This window comes from Ruditapes philippinarum, unplaced genomic scaffold (assembly GCF_026571515.1).
Source record: "Ruditapes philippinarum isolate M1 unplaced genomic scaffold, ASM2657151v2 ctg109_1_1_1_1, whole genome shotgun sequence".
Taxonomy (NCBI): domain Eukaryota; kingdom Metazoa; phylum Mollusca; class Bivalvia; order Venerida; family Veneridae; genus Ruditapes; species Ruditapes philippinarum.
This window is the reverse complement of record NW_026859565.1, coordinates 288,747-308,542: the sequence shown is the minus strand read 5'-3', so window position 1 is coordinate 308,542 and position 19,796 is coordinate 288,747. Positions and strand designations below refer to the sequence as shown.

The 19,796-nt window shown below is 31.1% G+C and overlaps 1 protein-coding gene across 2 annotated transcripts in view; it reads right to left on the bottom strand.

Moving 5' to 3' along the window:
* LOC132757059 (A disintegrin and metalloproteinase with thrombospondin motifs 16-like) overlaps positions 1–19,796 on the bottom strand; it is a 134,415-nt gene that overhangs the window by 52,012 nt on the left and 62,607 nt on the right. For both annotated transcript variants that reach the window (XM_060748245.1, XM_060748246.1), the window contains exon 3: positions 4,630–4,967. In XM_060748245.1, the coding sequence (XP_060604228.1) occupies positions 4,630–4,967 (338 nt within the window). The remainder of the gene's footprint in view (positions 1–4,629; positions 4,968–19,796) is intronic.

Genomic DNA, 19,796 nt, shown 5'->3' with positions numbered 1-19,796 from the left:
ATTGAGGAAAGTAAAAATTTACTGCATCATGCCATCGCAGCATGAGGCAAATTATTCAGTTCACAATCATGAAAATAAAAACAAAATCTCACTGTTTGAAAGTATTAAAACATTACAAGCTTTTTCATTGGTTATTTGTATCCAAACAAGGACCAATCAAATTTAAATAATTTTAGACTGGTTCCCTTCATTTTCAATTTTTCAGATCTCAAGAAATTTCAGTTGCACAAATGGCAGACTATAATTTTAATTAAAGAAATTGAACAATTAAACCATCAATAATAAACATGTGATGTAATATTTTAAATCAATTACAAATGATACAAAACTTAAGAAAACTAAATAGAAGATCTACTGATGAAACGCTTGCATATCAATCTATTCGGACACATCTAGCAGAACATTTGAACAGACTAATAAATTAAGTTTACATACTTTTTCTAAGTTTCCATAACAACTACATGTGTTTTTTTTTACTAAAGTTATTCAGAAACAACAAACAAGGAGGGTTGATCGCAAAACTGTTGTAAGCCCTTCTTTATGTTACATAAATTACTGCAGTTTTGCGGTCAACCCTCGATTATATAAAAAACAATGGTAAATTTATTAAAATTGATAATGATAAAGACGAATATTTAATTGTTGAAACCTTCCATGTAGAACAGTTAACGGAGAATGATAATGAATCTGATAACTTGGTTGAACTAGTTTAACAAAGCAGGGGAGCATTTGATGAATTAAAAAGACAAAATAATATCCACGCATTGAAGACCACACATCTGTTTTTAAGGTTATAGGACACCAGTCTGTGTATAATGTTAACATCACAATTTAAAAGGTACGGTTTGTATAGAATCATTAGTTCAAATTGTGCAGCAGTTTGTAACTTCTTGCCTCTTATCAGAATAAGAACTGTTGGCAACAGATTATATGCATGCGATCAGTGCAGACCAATATAAGCCGGGACGTTGATGTCATCTGATGATGGTTTGCACTGTTGTCAGTATGAACTTATTTTTTCCCTAAAAATGATGAATGGTTTTGTCCCGATTGAAAGATGGACAAGTTCATTTAAGGAACATGGGTTCAAGTCAAACTCAAACCATAAATCCAGTAAGCCTTAGTTAAGGCTTAATCGAAGTCATCATAATCAAGCTAGTTTCATTAAAACCAATTTCAAAATTAAGCATAGCTTTTAAGGTTTCTTCTCCAAAGTTTCCACCAGCCTTAAATCTTTGACATATTTAAGTCTCAAATGCTGACAATAGCAATGTTTACTCGATTAATTTTTTTCCCATTGTAATCATTAAAAGATAAAGAAGTTAAAAGCATTAGAATGTAAGAATTATTTTGCATTGAACATTGGCGATGAGACTGTCAAACACACTAAGAGGTCTGGAAAAAAAAATTAATGGATCTGTTATTGAATTTTACAAATTAGTACATAAGAACAGCAAAGTGGGGGTCAATTTTATTATAATTAAAGTAAGACTGTAACAAATTTTGTAAGTCAATAATTATGCGGCAAAAAATTAAGGGGATAAACTGAGGAGAAGCTATGAGGGGGTCATTTTCATTTTAAATTTTTTTAACTTTCACACATTTAAAAATCTCGAGACAAAGCTGTGAGAATAAAAGGAGTTTTCAGATTGTTTGCATAGTTTATAATTATATCAAGGTAATTAATTTCATCAATCAAATCAATTTCTACAACATCAAAACATGCTCACACAATAATTACTAGTCTCTTTCTATATTAAGTTTTCCTTATTATAAGTGACCTTGACTTATAAATCAAGCACATTATAAATGATTAAATTTAACATGTTTTTTCATGATAATGCCAGCAAATAAGCAATTTAACATGTTGGTATTTCAAACATTAACAAGATTTAAGGAATACATTTGATCAGAGATCACCTTACCCATTTTTTCTTTAAAATGGTCTTAATTAGACATGACAAAATGATAAATTTTAATATGTAAAAAAAAACAACAAACAATTCTGAACCAGTCTATATTAAAGTTTTCATTTTTCATATGCTAATCAGTTGGGGCCAATTACATGAAAAAGGTGCTTTATCTAAACTTATTGGATTTGTTTAAAGAATTTTTTACTTGACACAAAACAATGATAATGCATAAAAACGAGAGAAGCGCGTGCCGTGCCAACCGACGGCGCAATAAAATTGAAAGTTTTGTCAATGACATGTCAACACTGAGACACAGACGTAAGAACTTTTTATTTGATAATCTCCGAAATTGTCAATTATCATTAAAAGAAGTCTTCTACGTAGGGGAACAATATATACTCACGTCTATGAAATCGTGGACCTCCTCGTGGAAACCTGTATCTATAGAACACCTGACTTTTATCGACATTGATGGATTATCAAATCTATTATGGGATTTTGTTAACAAAAAAATAAATTATTATGTGTTTATTTAATTCTTTATCGGTAAAACGGTAATGAATAGTATTTCATTAATGAACTTGTCAATCAGTCCTGTGAAACGAGGGTATAATTGGAAATTGAGTGTATAAATTGACACAATTTATAATTGCTGGAGAAGCATGGCCCAGACTTTCTATTTGTCAGTCATTTTCATGAATCAGTACATACATAAACGATTAAACCATCTTAATTTCTTAAAGATAATTTTTCAAGGTTTTTTTTTTCATTTTTCAATTGTTTATTGAAATAAGCAAGAAAAAATTAAGGGAGACCTTTTGTTCGACTTCATTTCTTAACTAGTTCAGATTAGTATACAGTGAACTCCACTTATAAGCATTTGCTTATTTTATCCCCCAAACCTAAACGGGGAGGCGATCGCATTTTTTTTCTCAAACAATTTAAAATATTCGGCGTTGCTAAATCTAAATTTGGGAAAGAATTTCTTTTTCTTCCCCTGCCCAAATTTCAATGTTTTGGGGAAACTCAGCCCAAAAGGGATTTTTCCAAGCTAATTCCGCTCAAGTTTTTTAAATTAGTAAACTTGTACTGTTAGAGCTTTACAACCATTCACAATAACTCATTCACTTTCAATAACATTGACCTATTAAAATCAAGCAAAAACAGTGCAAATTTCAACAAAAATTCAATAATATATATATCATTAAATTACAATTTAAAGAAACAACTTTTTTCATCCTTTTACATATTTATTGTTTATTACATTGTAATGTTTTATTTAAGTCCAAGACATGTAGTACATTAATTATTTTTTTAATACAACTGTGAGAACAGTTATTTCATTCAATTTTGCATTGAACGGTTTTTACAGACGACTGTGGTCTAATTATTGTGTCTTGTTGCAAATTAAACGGCAAATTTAAGAGAAATTTTAATAACCTTTGATAAACCGTCTTTAATTAAAGGAAGTTTGAAATCGCAAAAGTTAACCGTAGTAAGAAAATTTCTTACAACCAAACCTAGTGCACACTCACCTCAGTCTCTTATATAACATAAACTAAATTTAATTTGACAAAAAATAATGTTTAAATTTCTTCCTTGAAATTTACCATCTTTAAATTTGCGTTAATCTTTAAATCTTAAATCTAAAATGTCGTTTCACATCTAAGCTCTTAAAAAAAAATGTGGGGAATAACAATACCTGGAGGAGATATCATAATATTTTTGAAAATGAAATTTGGCACACTTTTATGATGTCATTGATGACATCACAATGCCATATAACCTTAATATAACATATTTAATATTAATTAAGATTTGCTGATGTGACAATATTTGATTTGCCCTTGGTTATATTAACACTTGGTCATAAAAACAGCTGGCTAAATTAAAATAACTGCTTATATTAACAACTAGCTATGTAAACAACCGGTTATATGAACACATAATCATATAAACACCAACTGATAAACACATTGACTCCAAGTTTTTTAAAGAAAAGATAACGATCAGGTTCAAACGATCTTGGTTGTATTTCCATTGCTGTATGAAACTTATATTGTCATAGCAGGCTAAAATAATTTGGTACATATAATACATATACAAATGTTATATCAACACCTGTTCATACAAACACATATTGAACCATTTATGAACATCAATCTTTTTCAAGACACAGACACCAGCTAAATTCATCAAATTTTTTAACAAATTTATTTTCAAACTCTTTTTGAAATACAATGCCTCTTTAATATTGTTCTGTCACCATTCAATGTGACAAAAATAATAATGAATACTGGTATAGTACAAATTATTAAATCATTTACAGTAATTACCGTAAGTTATTGATGAGTGAAATAATAAATTATGTACATCCACCTGTTTACAGACTGCCATGATTAATGACATTAGTATTAAAGGGTGTACTTTATCTTTATTTTAAATCATTTACTTAAATTATGACTTAATTGACTTGCTGAGTGTACAGTTTTAATATACAGGCAAATCTGTGACACATGGCCGACCTAAATAAAGACATTGTGTCTAAAATGCATTACCATGGTCTTCAGATGTAGGTTTGACTGTATTGTGTTAACAAACTATTATCTTTAATATAAGTAAAAAATGATTTTTCCAATTTTTTCCAAAAATGGCGCAAGTTATTATAAATAGGTTCATGTGTAATCTTTTTGATACAAAGAATTTTACAACTTACCAGACCATTGCAGATGGATAATGATGCCTGGTTGTTAGACTTTGCTTTAACATGTCCGGTAAAATGACAACCATACACGTCTTCCTGCCTAACTTCTTTATCGGACTGTGAATTTTTCAAGGTCGTTCTTCGATATATTTTGAATCCTGGGGCAAGGAGCTTGTCATTTTCCCATAATTCCAAGTCAAACATTTCTTTTCCGCCACTGATGCTGATTTCCAGAGGCTTGTTTTCGCCTCCAAGTGTCCGTTTTCTTCTGCGGACGTAATTCTTAACGTTGTTGACCATAATACCAGCTTTGTTATCGATGATTTGTGGATACACAATCGTATATGGCTCTGAAATGAGACAAATAAGAAAAGTCTTTAAAGAAACAGACTGACAATATCACACATACTTCCTTTAGACATTCTTTTTTTACATGTTTATGTTACCGGTATTATTTTTTGAAAAATAACAAGGTTCGATACAACCGTACAATCCAGACTCATTAGTAAACTTTCTCGAAATACTGAAACACCTGGAGTAAAATATCATGTAATATCATAATATTTAAATGTGTTTACATCATGATTATTTTTCAATACTATATTACTACGCCACTTTTAACATCTTTCTCACAATGATTAATTGCTTTTAAATTTACTAGCAAAGAATGTTTTTTTCTCGTCATGCAGACCCTGATGCAAAATATAGTAGTCACCTTCGTGCAGTAACAGGTTAAAATCCTATTAAATTTCAATTGGAGTTGACCAGTTACCTCACTTATGATATATAGGGAAAACAAAATTTTGTTCTCACTCTCCACTAGACTTTCGGCAAAATTAAACGAAAGTCGAACTTTGTTTGCTAGAATCCGGAGGGCTTGTGCAAATTAGTTCGAGCCAACTGAGGATGAAGTATATCACGAATAATAAGATCATATTATAGGGAGGACATAATCATGAACGTCGGTCAAATTTATAATACGTCTGTGCATAATTCATTGTGAGTGCGCCCATTTGTACCTATCATAATTGATCTTGCTTTATTGGTTCTTTTAAAGTAGGTTCATTTCGGGTTGGGTGTTTTTCTTTTTTGACATGCTTAGAGATTATACCACATTATAATCTGTATACTCATTATCGCTATTTTATTACATATGACTCAATTTTCGAATTATATAATTATTATTTCCTTTCATACAGTTAATGTCTCGGAAAATTAGAACCTATTTTATGTCAAATCTTTCAGTCTATACTCTTTCATATATTGCAACATCAAAAGGCTCGACTAAGAGTTATTACTTTTTTTTCTCAATTTTTTTTTTTTTTTGAAAAATAGATTTTCCCATAATTTTTTTTGCATTATTACTTAATGATGCATAGTGTTCATTAAAACTATTGAATTTGTTGAACTTATAAAAATTGCAATAACCCTATTGTTACAATGTTCACACATTTTAAAAAAATCGGCTCTTTTATTATACAATTATATAATTTTTTTTGCAATAATCATTACCTCCCTTTAATTATATCATTACCTCCCTTTAATTATCAACAAAAAAGAAATAATATCATAAATCACAGTTTCTCTTTTTTTCTCAAGATGATTTTAAATATGGTTCAGTTAACATTCTTGTTTGCGATTTATAAAATCAAAATGACAGCTAATAACGTCATCAAAAAAAAAAAAAAAAAAAAAAAAAAAAAGATTGGTTTCATCGGTACATGCCATTATGTAGAAGGCACAGGGCATTGGCAGAAGATTTGTTAAACTTGGGAAGACGAAAAATATAACAGAAACTTGTATCCTGCGGACCAGCTGCTGATGTCCTGACTAAAGCCGAGGGGAGTGGCCGTTTAAAGTAGGTAGGGACGAGGAGGAAAGTGTGATAGGGTGCGTGAGCTTTAGGGTTTAAAGAACATGTTGGTACTTCGTGAACACAGTATCACTGTCTTGCATTATAATACTCAATAATGCTATGAAAAAGAAATCCTAATCGCTTACAATATTGGGGTCCCTAATAATTCTGTTACCCAATTGCTTGGCCTCTTGTGATAAACATGTGAATACATTGATTTCATTATCATATTTTCAAATTTATTTTGTATTCCTGATACCCAATACCCATCCATCAACGTAAAGAAAATAACAAGAAAAAGTTCCGAACAAGTTATATCAAGAAGATCCTATATCTGTTTTACTGTAGATTTTTTTGTCTTAGAAAAACAAGTTATAAATCATGAAAAATATAGGAAAATAATAATAAGAAACAAGGGCAGATAAGTTATCTCTGAAGATTTATATCTGGATGTCTTAGTTATCTAAAACTACTAAAAGAAGATAAAGAAAACACAAACATGCCCACCAGGGACCCCCACCTGTATTACTGCCTTCTCTTTAATAGAATCTTGCCTTTTAACAGGTTGCAAAAGTTTTGAAAAATCAGTTCGAGGTAAGTTTTATAATGCGAACTTCTTATTGGTCATTGGCTGACCTATAACCAATTAAATGTATGACTATCTTATTAGGTCACACAACTGATAATTTCTATGTCAGATACCATCCAAACCATATTTCATGCTGGCTTCAATTTGAATTTTGGGGTTTTTATAAAAAGTTTCATATATTTTTTTTTACATACAGCGCTATTTGTATTAAAACAGAAGTTTACAGTGTAAAGATTATTTTGATCTATTAGACTGTAAGTAATCCAGAAAATCCCCATCTTTACCAGATGAGGAAGACTGCAGATGCAGTTCTTTGCTTTATTTTATAGGCATTGGATGAAAATTTGAAACACTTGGGGCAATGAGAAATTTAACCGAAACTTATATCATGCACATTTTTGGAATAATTCATTAAAGATACAATAAAGAAAAGAACAACAATTTGAAAATGATTTACAGTCTCAAATGAATGGACTGTAAATGACATTATTTTAAGAATAAAAATTATTTTGTAGTTTGTGACGAAAAAAGACATACTCCAGAATTAAAGATATTTTGGGTTTTCCCAGCTAATCTGGCGGTACAAAAAACTTATATAGTTACAGCTTCAAAAAAACAGAGCAACAGGTTGACTAATCTGTGCACAGCAAAACTATAACAGGTAAAAATTTATACCAGAGGGAATAGCTTGGAAAAACCAACATTTGCTGAGTCCCGAATAAAAACTATTGTAAGAAATCATATAACCATAAAGCCTTTCAGGCTTATCAGCTGCTGATTTCCCAATGCAATTGAGATTTTCACAGTTAAGCATATTATATATTTTTTCTAGGAATAACTAGTAATCTTAAACTAGTAATCTTCTGGAATTATAGTCTTGGCAAGTTCTTTGCCACCATTTATACAGCATTTGTACCAACAGGCATACAAATAAATCAAATTTCAATTTAGATATTAAAATTGATACTCCTACTAAAATATATACATCTTACAAGATATCTACATTAATACTGTGCAGCTCACCTGACAGAGGATAAATCAGCGACATAGATAATACATCTATGGATAAATAGAAAATCTTTTGAGAAATGTTTGTGTTACACGGAGAAGAGTATAACACATGTGAAATAAACCCAAACGACCCATAATTCTGTCAAAGATAAATGATCTAAAACAACAACAACAAATATTTTTACATTAGGGCATTTGGTGACAATAATTGTTTGACAGTTAAGCTAAAATTCCTTAAGAAATGGAGTTGCACACTGAAGTATATTTCTCTTTAAATTGCATAATAATGTTAAAATTATACACAGATGCGGTGATGGATGAAAAAATGAAGGTAAATCTATATTTCACACCCCCCCCCCCAACCCTACAAATGGTGACATAAAAACAAAGGGCAATAACTAGGTAAGATATGGTCAAATCACGAAACTCTGACAATAGTGCTCTTGGTCAATACTTTGGTGAATAATGGGTTAAAAATACAAAAATGTACATTATATTTGTGTAGATATAATTATCATTTTGTTTTTTTAAAGTCTTATAAATCTCAAATTGACTGGTTTTTAAAAATTTTATAAGAAAAGAGCCAGGAGAAGATAGAATAATGGGAACCTGAGTCTAGTTCTATTCTACCGAGCCTTGTTAAATAAGATATAAAGTTTAGGAGAGCTCTTAAAATGTCAAAATTGCTGCATAAGTGATAGTATGCACCCCGTAGTGTTACACTCAACTTGTAATACAGTATTTATTTCATACCTTTCACAACAGACATATTTCATCGAAATCTTACCCAAGAACATTGAAAGAATGATGTGATACTTTGTATGTGTAATTTTTGTCTAATAAAAATTGTTTTGTGATGTAATACAAGATAACATGACGAGGTTTTAATGCTTTAAATAGTGAAATCATGAATTGTTAAAACATTTAAGAGACAAAAAACTTGTTTTTGTTGCTGGTATATGTACGCTTTTTTGTATGGGCATTATGAGCAAAATCTGAATTTAATGAAAGAAAGAGGAAATAGCTGTAAGTTATTAAAATGTTTCATTGCGTTAGAAATCAAGTTTCTATCATGATTAAAAATATTAACTATGTGCTCTTAGTGCTGGAAATAATCTTTGTGTACTTAGTTCTTGAATAAATCTTAGTGCATTTTAAAAGAACTATGTATAATTATGAAGATTCCTGCATATGAAATGTGACAAATAATGTATGTATTTCCTATTTCTTTCCTTCTCCTGTGTATCATTTATGTTGAAGACATTGTCAAAGGTCTTTACAACATTTTGATAAGTTTATTTCATGTTAAAAATTCCATAAGGCCACTTAGCCCATGAGGTTTATACAATATCAAAATATATAGTTTATATTGCAAGACAGTGTGCAAAATAAATATGCAAACAAGATTTAAACAACAACGGAGAAACCACAGTACTATATTGGGTCCTCCATGGCACAATGATCAAAGTCATGCGATCAGTTTCTTGCCTTCATCACTGTTAGGTTTAAATCTCATTCTAATTATAGAACAGCTAGCATTTGGGCTACAGTTTTACTGCACAGGTGTACAAAGCTTGTCCTTGGAATAAAGGACCTTTCAGAGGTCTTCTTCCATCAGCAAAACTGGAAAGTCGTGTTTTAACTAAATCAGGGTTAGCGACTAAAAAGTAACCCAACCACCAACTACAAACATTATTTACGTATAAGTATGACTCAACAGTGTGTAATAATGTATCTCAGCAGGTTATAAAGCGTATCAAAATGGACTTATGAATAGCCATTTTTTTTTTATATTTTACCATCATATTTTTTCCTTGTGGTTAGTCAAAATAAAGAGGTGTTAGATATCGTCTGTTTGAAGTTGATATATAGTTTATGTATCAGCTCACAACCCTGGTTAATCTTGTTTCAAACCGCAGTAAACTACAGCCCTGAAACGAAAAACCGAGACCTCCCCGTTTGCAGTGTAACACGATCTACTGCACTGATTTTAACCATGTAAAGAAAAACCCCTTCAACTTTCAACGAGCCCAATAATATAGTTGAGACTGAATAATTTTTACAAAGTAACTGTTGTTAACAAGTATAAAAGAAAAGGATTACATATAAGAATTGCAACCGGAGCTTTTTATTCATATTTTTTTTTTTAATTTGACCTTTTGCAACTATATTCGTATAAATAAATTTAAATGGATTAAAGAGTGCACAAAAACCGGCTTTTCGAGAGTTCATTCAATACACTTGCTTTTGATCAATCAATGCAGATTTCTTAAAAAGTTTATAATTAACCTAATTCAGGTGCTTTGGTTAACTTCATTTGCTCAACTTTGTAATGACGTCAAATATTATAACTTCAAAAAGACCTTCTTGTGACCAACAGTATTTAATGGAACCAATTAAATTCATAGATATAATTCAAACCAGAAAATGAAGTATAAAATCATTTTTTTCATGTTCCTTTCCTGAAAATTAAAGAGAAGTATAGATGATAATTTGTAACACCAAGAGGGATCACAATCCAAGTGAGCCTGCCCGCATAGCTCAATTGGTAAAAGTGCGGGACTTGTTATCTCCACAATGCAGGTTCGATTCCCTGGCTGGCTAACTAAAATTACTGATTAATTTTTCAGACGAGACTTTTAATTAAGGTCTAAGAGTCCCACAAAAAATTTAAATTTTCAATTTAATTCCGAGTATACTTCTTTGTTATTTTTTTGCAGAGTTTTCCATTTTAAATGCTTTTTTGAATCACTTGTTATTCTTCAGATTTTCAAATTTCATGTTTTTAGGCCTTTGGACCTCTGTGGAGCTCCTTTAAAAGTTGTTTTTATTTCACTGTCGTTTGATATGGAACATAACGGGTGTGTCAATTATATACCGAAAGAGATTTAACAGCTTTGTCAATACCAAGAAGAAATATATCTTGCATATGTTTGTGAATTTCCACATATTTGCAAACAATTTTAGTAATTTTTCTCTGTTTTCTAATGCAAGATCAAGATGGCAGTAAATTTTAGAAAAATATAACGAGGACCCAAGAACCTGTGAAATTAGGTTCTGTTGAATATAGATTGAAATGTGTGATTCTCATACAGTTCAATAAAAAAAAGAATAAAAAAGAATAAAATAAATAAAACAATTATAAGCAATTACAGAGTAAACATTTGCTCTTTTGACCTATTGCTTTTGTGGCTTATTTTCATGGTGGTGTCAGTCAATAATATCAAATCTAGATAAACAATATGTTCAAATATCTGACATCTTTAACAATTTCAAATCCATGTCAATCAATAACTTAAATCCTGACATATATGAAAAAAAAACTTTTAAAAATACTTATGATATCTTAAAATATGCAAATCACGAAAAACAGTATAAAATGTTAAATGCATGTTTGTTTGTTTTTTTGGTTTGGTAATTTAAGTCACACACAGTACAGGAAGTCAGTACAGGAGGTCATATGGCAACTTTACTGGTGGAGAAAGACCTCAGGTGCTACTCTTTGCATTATTTCATGCACAAGCAGACACCCCAAGTAGAACCACCCATTTTCCTCTAACTCAGCTGGATAGCTTCCTAACATGAAAAAAATCGAATTACCTCCATGGCAAGATTCGAACCTACAGCAGTGAGGGGCAAGTGGTTTGAAGTCAAATCATGTAATACAGATTCTTTTAACATAATAATTATTAGAATGATATTATGTAATAACTTACTATACATATACTGAAATTTACTTGGGATTGATTGATTCCCCTGAAAGAAAATCTGAATCAATTGACAAGATAACATAAGGCTGCATTGCAAAGAGGAATCCAAGCTTTAAAACATACAAATTTTCATTGACTTCCTAACATTTCAATATATCTATGTAAAAAAATATATACATTATTTATATTCATTTACATAAATTATAAGTCTTTAACGATTTATAAATTTCATGAATGCTTGATAACCAATTTCTGTAACATGTTCAGCTTACAGAACATTGTTCTTGAATTTCAGCATGCTCCACAGTGAGCAGATTTGATTGTAGATATGATCTGATTTGATTTATGCACAGCGTGAAAACTAAATATAACAACTCTTTGTGGAGCCACTGTAAAAAAACTTTTGAAATAGCTTTTAACCTTTTTAAACTAAGGCTTCATGCAACATGAAAAAAAGTTGGTTTTGACATAATTATGTGTCAGTGTGGCACAGTATACATAAATATCTGGATTTGACAGCAATCACATTGACTGTGCATTTTGTTGTTAAATAGAAGACATTTGTTTATCTTGTGTGAATGTAATATATATCACACAGTGAATTAGTGAGAAAATTGCAAAAATGCAATACAGATATTTTCTTACTTCAATATGAAAATAGAAGCTTAAAGCTGATGTCAGACTTTCAATGGCTATGTGAACGCTGAATAAACAAAATGTAATTCAAGTCTACAGTCATCTTTAACTATATCTGTAAAGTAATGATATTTGACATAAAGAACAAAATGAAACAAATCAATTTATTGAAAATTTATGCAATTGTACCGCGGGTTTTGCTTTTTCCGCGATACCACCGAGGACGATTTTTTTTTATCGCGGACAAACGCGGGGGTTCGTCCGCGATGAAACCTAATTCCCCCCGCGATCCCCGGTGTTCAGTTGTTTCCACCGCGGACAAAATTCTGCCGACCCTTCTTCATTCGTCGATAAAATCAGTCACCCGTTTCCCGCGGGGGAACGCCATGGTCAGTTGGTCAGTATAAATTAACATCCAAAAATAATAGACGTTTTATTATTTTTTAACGTCATCGTTTTTACACAATGACTTGAAAATTGACCACAATCGTCTCCTTAAATGTCATTATACGTTACATTTTTGAACGGAATTTGAAATAAAAATAATTACAGCTGTACCTGTTTTTGTTGTTGTTTTTAATATTTTTGTTATAAACGTCCACAAAACTATTTCGTCCACATACCAACCACATACAACTGAAATCGTCATTTATCACTGTCATCTTTACTTTTTTATTCCTTGTGGTTCTCAAAGTATTATTGCTGTTAAACTATATGGGAGCCATAAATATGATGAGTAAAAAAAAGGACATTTGTGCTGATTTCTCAATGATGACTGACACTACAGTACATGTCTTGTAAGAGGTCGATGAGTGTGAATACAAGACAAGACATAAATAAAATACATGTACATATATTAGAAATAAAAAAAGAAAGATATTTAAACCATCTATAAGATTTTATTTGTATGCAACTATATTCTTTAAAAACGGGTAGACTTGTTTGTTTGTGTTTTTTTTACAGTAAAAACCCCCGTCGAAAATGGACATGAGAAATATGCATGACACTTGCCAAAAAGTTTTTGTATACTGTACATACCGTACAAAAATTCAAAAAGGTTCTCTTTAATTAATTTCAAGGAAAACTTATTATGATAAATACAAGAATGCAAAGACAATTACGTTCAATTGTATGTACTTAAAACTACATGTTGTCTACAAATACTATTATTCCTATGAACAATAATATCTTAAGATAAAAATAAAATGAAATATTTTTAACTTGAAAATCGGTCGATGGAAGTTCTTAGAAAATAACTGCCATGTGCTTGTTTGCCTTATATACATGTATGTACATGCATACTGTTCATAATAAAATAACAAAAAGTATAACGTCAAGTTTAACAAAATTCTGCAAAAAAAATCTATAAAAAAATAAAAAAGAACAAACAAACAAACTACTGAAACAAAAATGAAAATAAACTTCAACAGTTGATACAAACTTCAAAACATATACATTACGCTCACACCTGTAATTAGATATAATCAAGAATATCATTTAATGTATATTTTGGTGAAATAAACGCTTTCTTTTAATGTTCCAAATAAAATATAACACTTTATGATCAACATGCAAATAAACAGAAACAGTAAAACGCATCTGACAATTGAAAGAGACGTCCTGGAATATTGCCTGAATAAATTGTTGAGGGTTACGTTTTCAAAGTTTTTAAATAAGAAACAAAAGCTGACATATAAATTGTTGTAGTATCTTTTTCATAAATGTCATATGCCGAATTTTTCATTATTTGACTTCAAGTTTCTCACTACCATGAAGTTGCGACGACAATGATTTATCTTGATGTCGAATACATATTATACATTACCCAACACAATTACAAGAAGAAGAACAAGAAAAACACTGTATTTGTACATGTACTTTTATTGAAACAAAAAAGAAAGAAAACAAACAAATTTTACATATAGTTACAAGTATATGTACAGTACATGTTACAGTACATGTAGGTAAGTATACTGATGTTTAAATACAGTAATTAATTTTTAAAATTTAAGGTTTCCACCGCGTTGACCGGTGTTTGACCGCCGCGTTCCTCCGCAGTTTACCACTGCGTTCCGCGGGGGAAACGTTTTCAGCCGCCGATTTATGTCCGCGGTGGTGAAAATTTTCTGTCCGCGGGGTCATGCAGACAATATCTGAGCAAATTTTCGTCCGCGGTAAACCTCGTCCGCGGGGTCACGCGGGTTTTGAAAAAGCCGCGCTGAGCGTACTGTACAAAAATGATATGACATTAACAAAAAGTCTGGCAAAGCTATAGAACTCCCACTGTAAGTAATATACTGTGAGTGATATGAATTTTATTTCACTGGTAAATAAAATCCCATATTTTACTGGTAGATACAATCCAGTATTTCACTGGTAGATAAAATCCAGTATTTCACTGGAAGATTAAATCCAGTATTTCACTGGTAGGTAAAATCCAGTATTTCACTGGTACATGTAGATAAAATCCAGTTTTTCACTGGTAGATAAAATCCAGTATTTTGCTGGTAGATAAAATCCAGTATTTCACTGGTAGATAAAATCCAGTATTTCACTGGTAGAGAAAATCCAGTATTTCGCTGGTAGAGAAAATCCAGTATTTCGCTGGTAGAGAAAATCCAGTATTTCGCTGGTAGAGAAAATCCAGTAGGTCACTGGTCATAAATAAGGCTGTATTATAAATTTAAGCATAACTTGTATGTATGCTTAAACAATATAAGATAACTATGTATCTCTGATATATAAACAAGAAATAAGAGACAGGGATATGTGAGCAATCTACAATGCGAATTTTTTTTTATTCATAATAACCTAATTGATACACAACTTTTTTCTGTGGAATAATTTCTAACATTGGAGTGAAATGTCTTGAAAGGCTGTCTTGTGATATCACAAACCAATCCTGTGTTGTTTATGACGATATGAAATTCAGTTGTGCATAGGCAAAATAATAAAAAGTATCAAATTTAACTTTTACCATCCCTTTCTTCCTCATCCTTAAAACGAAAAACCTCAGCATGAAAACTGACCCTGGGTTTCATTCATCTTTTATATCATCTCTTATATCTACGTAATTTAAAAAATGAAGTCCTTGTCTAGAAAACCTCATTAAATCAAACTATCGGTTTCCACACATCCTTGTTTAGTCATTTCTTAATCCCCTTTATGTATTTATTCCGTAAACATTAAAAAAAAGTGCCGTATGAATAAAAACGTCTAAATTAGGTCTTAAATCTTCGACAGTTAAGATAAAGGGGCGAGATAATTCTAGAATTACGTATGTGATGACAATAGAGCCTCTATCTTCTTGTTAAATTGTATCTACCCTCGATCAAAAGACAAATGTCTTCCGAACACGGATTATGAAAATGAAGGAGACAGGTAGATTAATTCATGACGACAAAATTTTAATTCATTGCATGTTTGATTTTTTCTAACTGCGATGCATCAGTCATAAAATACAGTATATTTATTATCAGATAATAAAGAGGATCTTTGTATTATTTATTTAACTTCTGCAATAAATATCCAATGATACCTATTAACAAGATGCCCATTTGAAGTTAATATTTAAATAAATCAAAACAACTGTTATTAATCATGACAGAAATTTGACCGATCTTCGTGTGGAAAAAACTAACAATAACTTAAATTTTTTATAATTTTGACGTATTATCTTTCGCTTGCCAGTAAATTATGTTAAAACAGACAGATAAAGGCTGTATATATTAAGGCTGAATATTCTTCAAAACTCAACATTTAAATAAAACCAATAATTATGGCTGCCCCTGTTTCATCACTGTTGCAAATCTTTCATACTCTCATACTTTTTGCGAGAAAAAACCCAACCAACCTTAAACCGACTTTTCTTTTCAAATTCTTTTCCTTTTCTTATTTCTGGCCATTAAAATTGGCTCATCAAACATTTATATATTGTTCATGAAAAGACCGAAAACTGCTTAAAGTCAATTTAGAAAGTTCATACGTCTAATATGAACTTTTTATTAGCCTCACTTTGGGTGGGCTCGATGATATGGGTCAAGGTTGAGCGTAAATAGTGTAAAATACAAAGTAACGAGTAAATAATTGAAAATATACACACTGGTCTGTAACCGATGACACTCGCAGGTTTGTGCGTTAACGAGTCACCATTCCCAAGCTTTGAGAATAACTTTAACGACTTCTAAATTACCTTAATTCCGCAGAGATCTCTTCGTTTTCACTTTCAACCTAAATGAATGTTAACTTAAATTTGTAACATTAATGTCATTTTAAATTGTAGATTGTTTATTTAAAGGCATTTTGTTAACCTTTCTCAGGTCCCTGCTGTTTATATATAAGTGTTACTTGTTTTGCACATATTGTTATTTTTTTTTGAGGGAAAAAGAAGATGGAAGCAGGATATTTATCACATATTCAACACATATATTTCTGTTCTGTAACAGCAGCTTTCTCCATCTGGTTATTAACCCCTCCCCCTACTGCACAATTTTAGATCCAACAGAGTACAAACACAGCCTGAAATCCCACTAAATCAGCATCCTGCATCAGACTTTATATATACCTTTATATAAAATATGAGCAGTAAATTTCAAAAACAAACAATTACTCATTGAATACAAGAAAGTAATGCCTATGTCACCAGCAGACACTTCTCCAAATCCCTCCAGAGGTGTGCACGTCGCGGTGAAGGCACACGGCAGGTCAAGGTCAAGTCATCTCAAGTACCAGAGGTGTTTGGTCGACCTGTCGTGACTAACTCTGGAGGTTTGGCACTAACGAAGGCCGTTTTTGTTGTCATCAGTCAGGAAGGTGATGCCTTGACAGTATTGTCGTCTCCTTTACCACAAACGAACGAAGGATGGGCTACCAGGAAGATTCTGCTTGAAAAAGACGTCCCCGATGTGACTACCGTAGTGGACCGGCAAGGATGCTATAATCTCGGACATATGTTTATTCCGGCGCCGATTATAAACAAACCTAAATACAACAACAACAACAACCAGTAGACAATCTGGCCAGTCGAACACATTCGTCAAATTTATCCATGCAGATGCTTTATCTAGTCTCAATATTTTGACTGCAAGACTAACCAATTTTACAACTGGACAGCAATGGACTGGCCCGTAATTCAAAAACGATAATAAAGAGATAATACTCAGAATAAAATTGAAAATTAAAAGTGCAATTCTTACCCCCATTTGAGTAAAAAGCATTGCAATGCTTTTCATTTTCAGGTCATTTTTTTGCACAATAAATATGATTATTTTGGAAAAAACTGAGTCAAAAACAACGACCTGAAAATCTGCACATATATAAATGGTGCAGACAGACCTGCATAAATTTGAACTCAAATCTCTGAACAATATTAAAATTTTTTAGTTTTGATATTTCAAAAAACCTCAGTGGAGTCCCTTTAACAAAACAAAATTTATCAGAGTTGCTATTTTGTCACAATTTCTTATACTGCAAAGTCATACCATTAAAAATCATATTGAAACAGTATCAATTAACATTGCTAATTCACTGTGTTTTTTATTTCTCACTTTGAATTCATTAGAACAAAAATTCATGCATAAATCAAAATTTAAAAGCTGTAAATGAATTTGATAAAATCTGTAAAATTGAAAATTATTCTATTTTCAGCAAACTAACTGATTTTGAATAAAAAAGTTTTTACGATTTTGTTTGAAAAGTTCGGAAATGGTTTCTTAATTGAAATGATAATCATCATTAAAGAATAAATCAACTTGCGGCCCCTCCTATACCCACACCCCATGCAAGAAGGTTTCTTCTTTGCCAATTCAATTAAACATTAATTTGACGACATCATGAAAAAACAATTTTTTTAACACAGTTTACAGGATAGTAAAACCAGATTCAATTTGTATCTTATTTCTGAATGCTCATGAAAATAACATGCAGCATTAGCATCATTCTCATATGACCTTGACATTTATACATGTACATGATTGTATCACCTAAAATTATTTTTTCTTTGACAAATGTATTGTGAACGGTGGTGAAAGTGGTTGGTACTGATGATTAGCTCAGAAAAACCAACATTTGCCAAGTTCCGGATAACATCTATCAGCAAGTTACAATGACCTTGACCTTGAAACTAAAACTTGAAATTAAGCTGTATTTTTCTACATTGCTTAGAACTGGATGGTTCAAAGAATAGATTCGAGAGTATATCTATAAGTTGATATAGCTTTTTTAAAACCACATTTAGAACTGGTTGGTTCCAGGAACAGATTCGAGAGTGACGTTTCAATAAGCTTATAGCTTCCAACACAATAATAATAATAATAATAATAAAGACTTTATTTAAAGAGGCAACATAGTTAGGCAAGCCCAGTCTTCCCTATGAGCCTCTATCAAAACTTGTACATTATATACAGTATTGTATCACTAAAAATATTTTCTTAACAAATGTATATGAAACTGAAAGTGTTACATGATTAGTCAAAAAACCAAATTTGCCAGTAATCTGATAAATCTATCAGCAATACAATGACTTACTTGAATACAAACTTGAATTAAGCAGTATTTTTGTACATTGCTTAAATGATGTTCAAATGATTCGAGATATATCTATGTTGATAGCTTTTTAAAACACATTAGAACTGTTGTCAGAACAGATTCGAGTACGTTTCAATAGCTTTAGCTCCAACACAATTAAACTAAAATAAATTTGTATACACTAAACTTAAATGAATTCTGTATTAATTAAACATTGAGTGGACTGTTCTAATTCATAGCAGGGGAAATCCATCACAAATATTCAGCAGGTGAAATGGTAAATGGCAAAAATAATTTCCGTCTGCAAATGAATCAAATAATACGTGGTTTGTTTTTGCTTGGCCTTTAAATATCAAATAGTTTCACATGAAACAAATTATATTACACTGCATAACCTGATAATCATTTCTCCCCATCAATAATTTTTATATAAGTTTCAATCACATTCGGAAACGAATCAATTTCCGACTAATGATCAGGCAATTTGGATTTTAATTAATACACCTGGCAAAAGACTCGCAATTAAAAATACATTTAATTGTTCTCGCCCATTTCATGAAAAGTTATTCAAGAGAATACACTTTATTTTTACATAATAATTTGAATCGAAGGCCAACCGTTTAGCTATTAATTACATAATTGAAGATTTGAGTTCCCAAATGTCAAGGTCCTTTTCAAGCGGAAACAGTTCCGAAAAGTACCCTGAACAAATATTCATTTTTCTCCTTAACTTTTACAGCTATATTATAATAGCCGCCCTAATTTTTTTTAAAGATATTGATAAGGACGAGAACTTATTCATTCATTATTTGGGAAAACAGTTCGGCTAATTTTCCTGTAGTAGGAGTGGTTA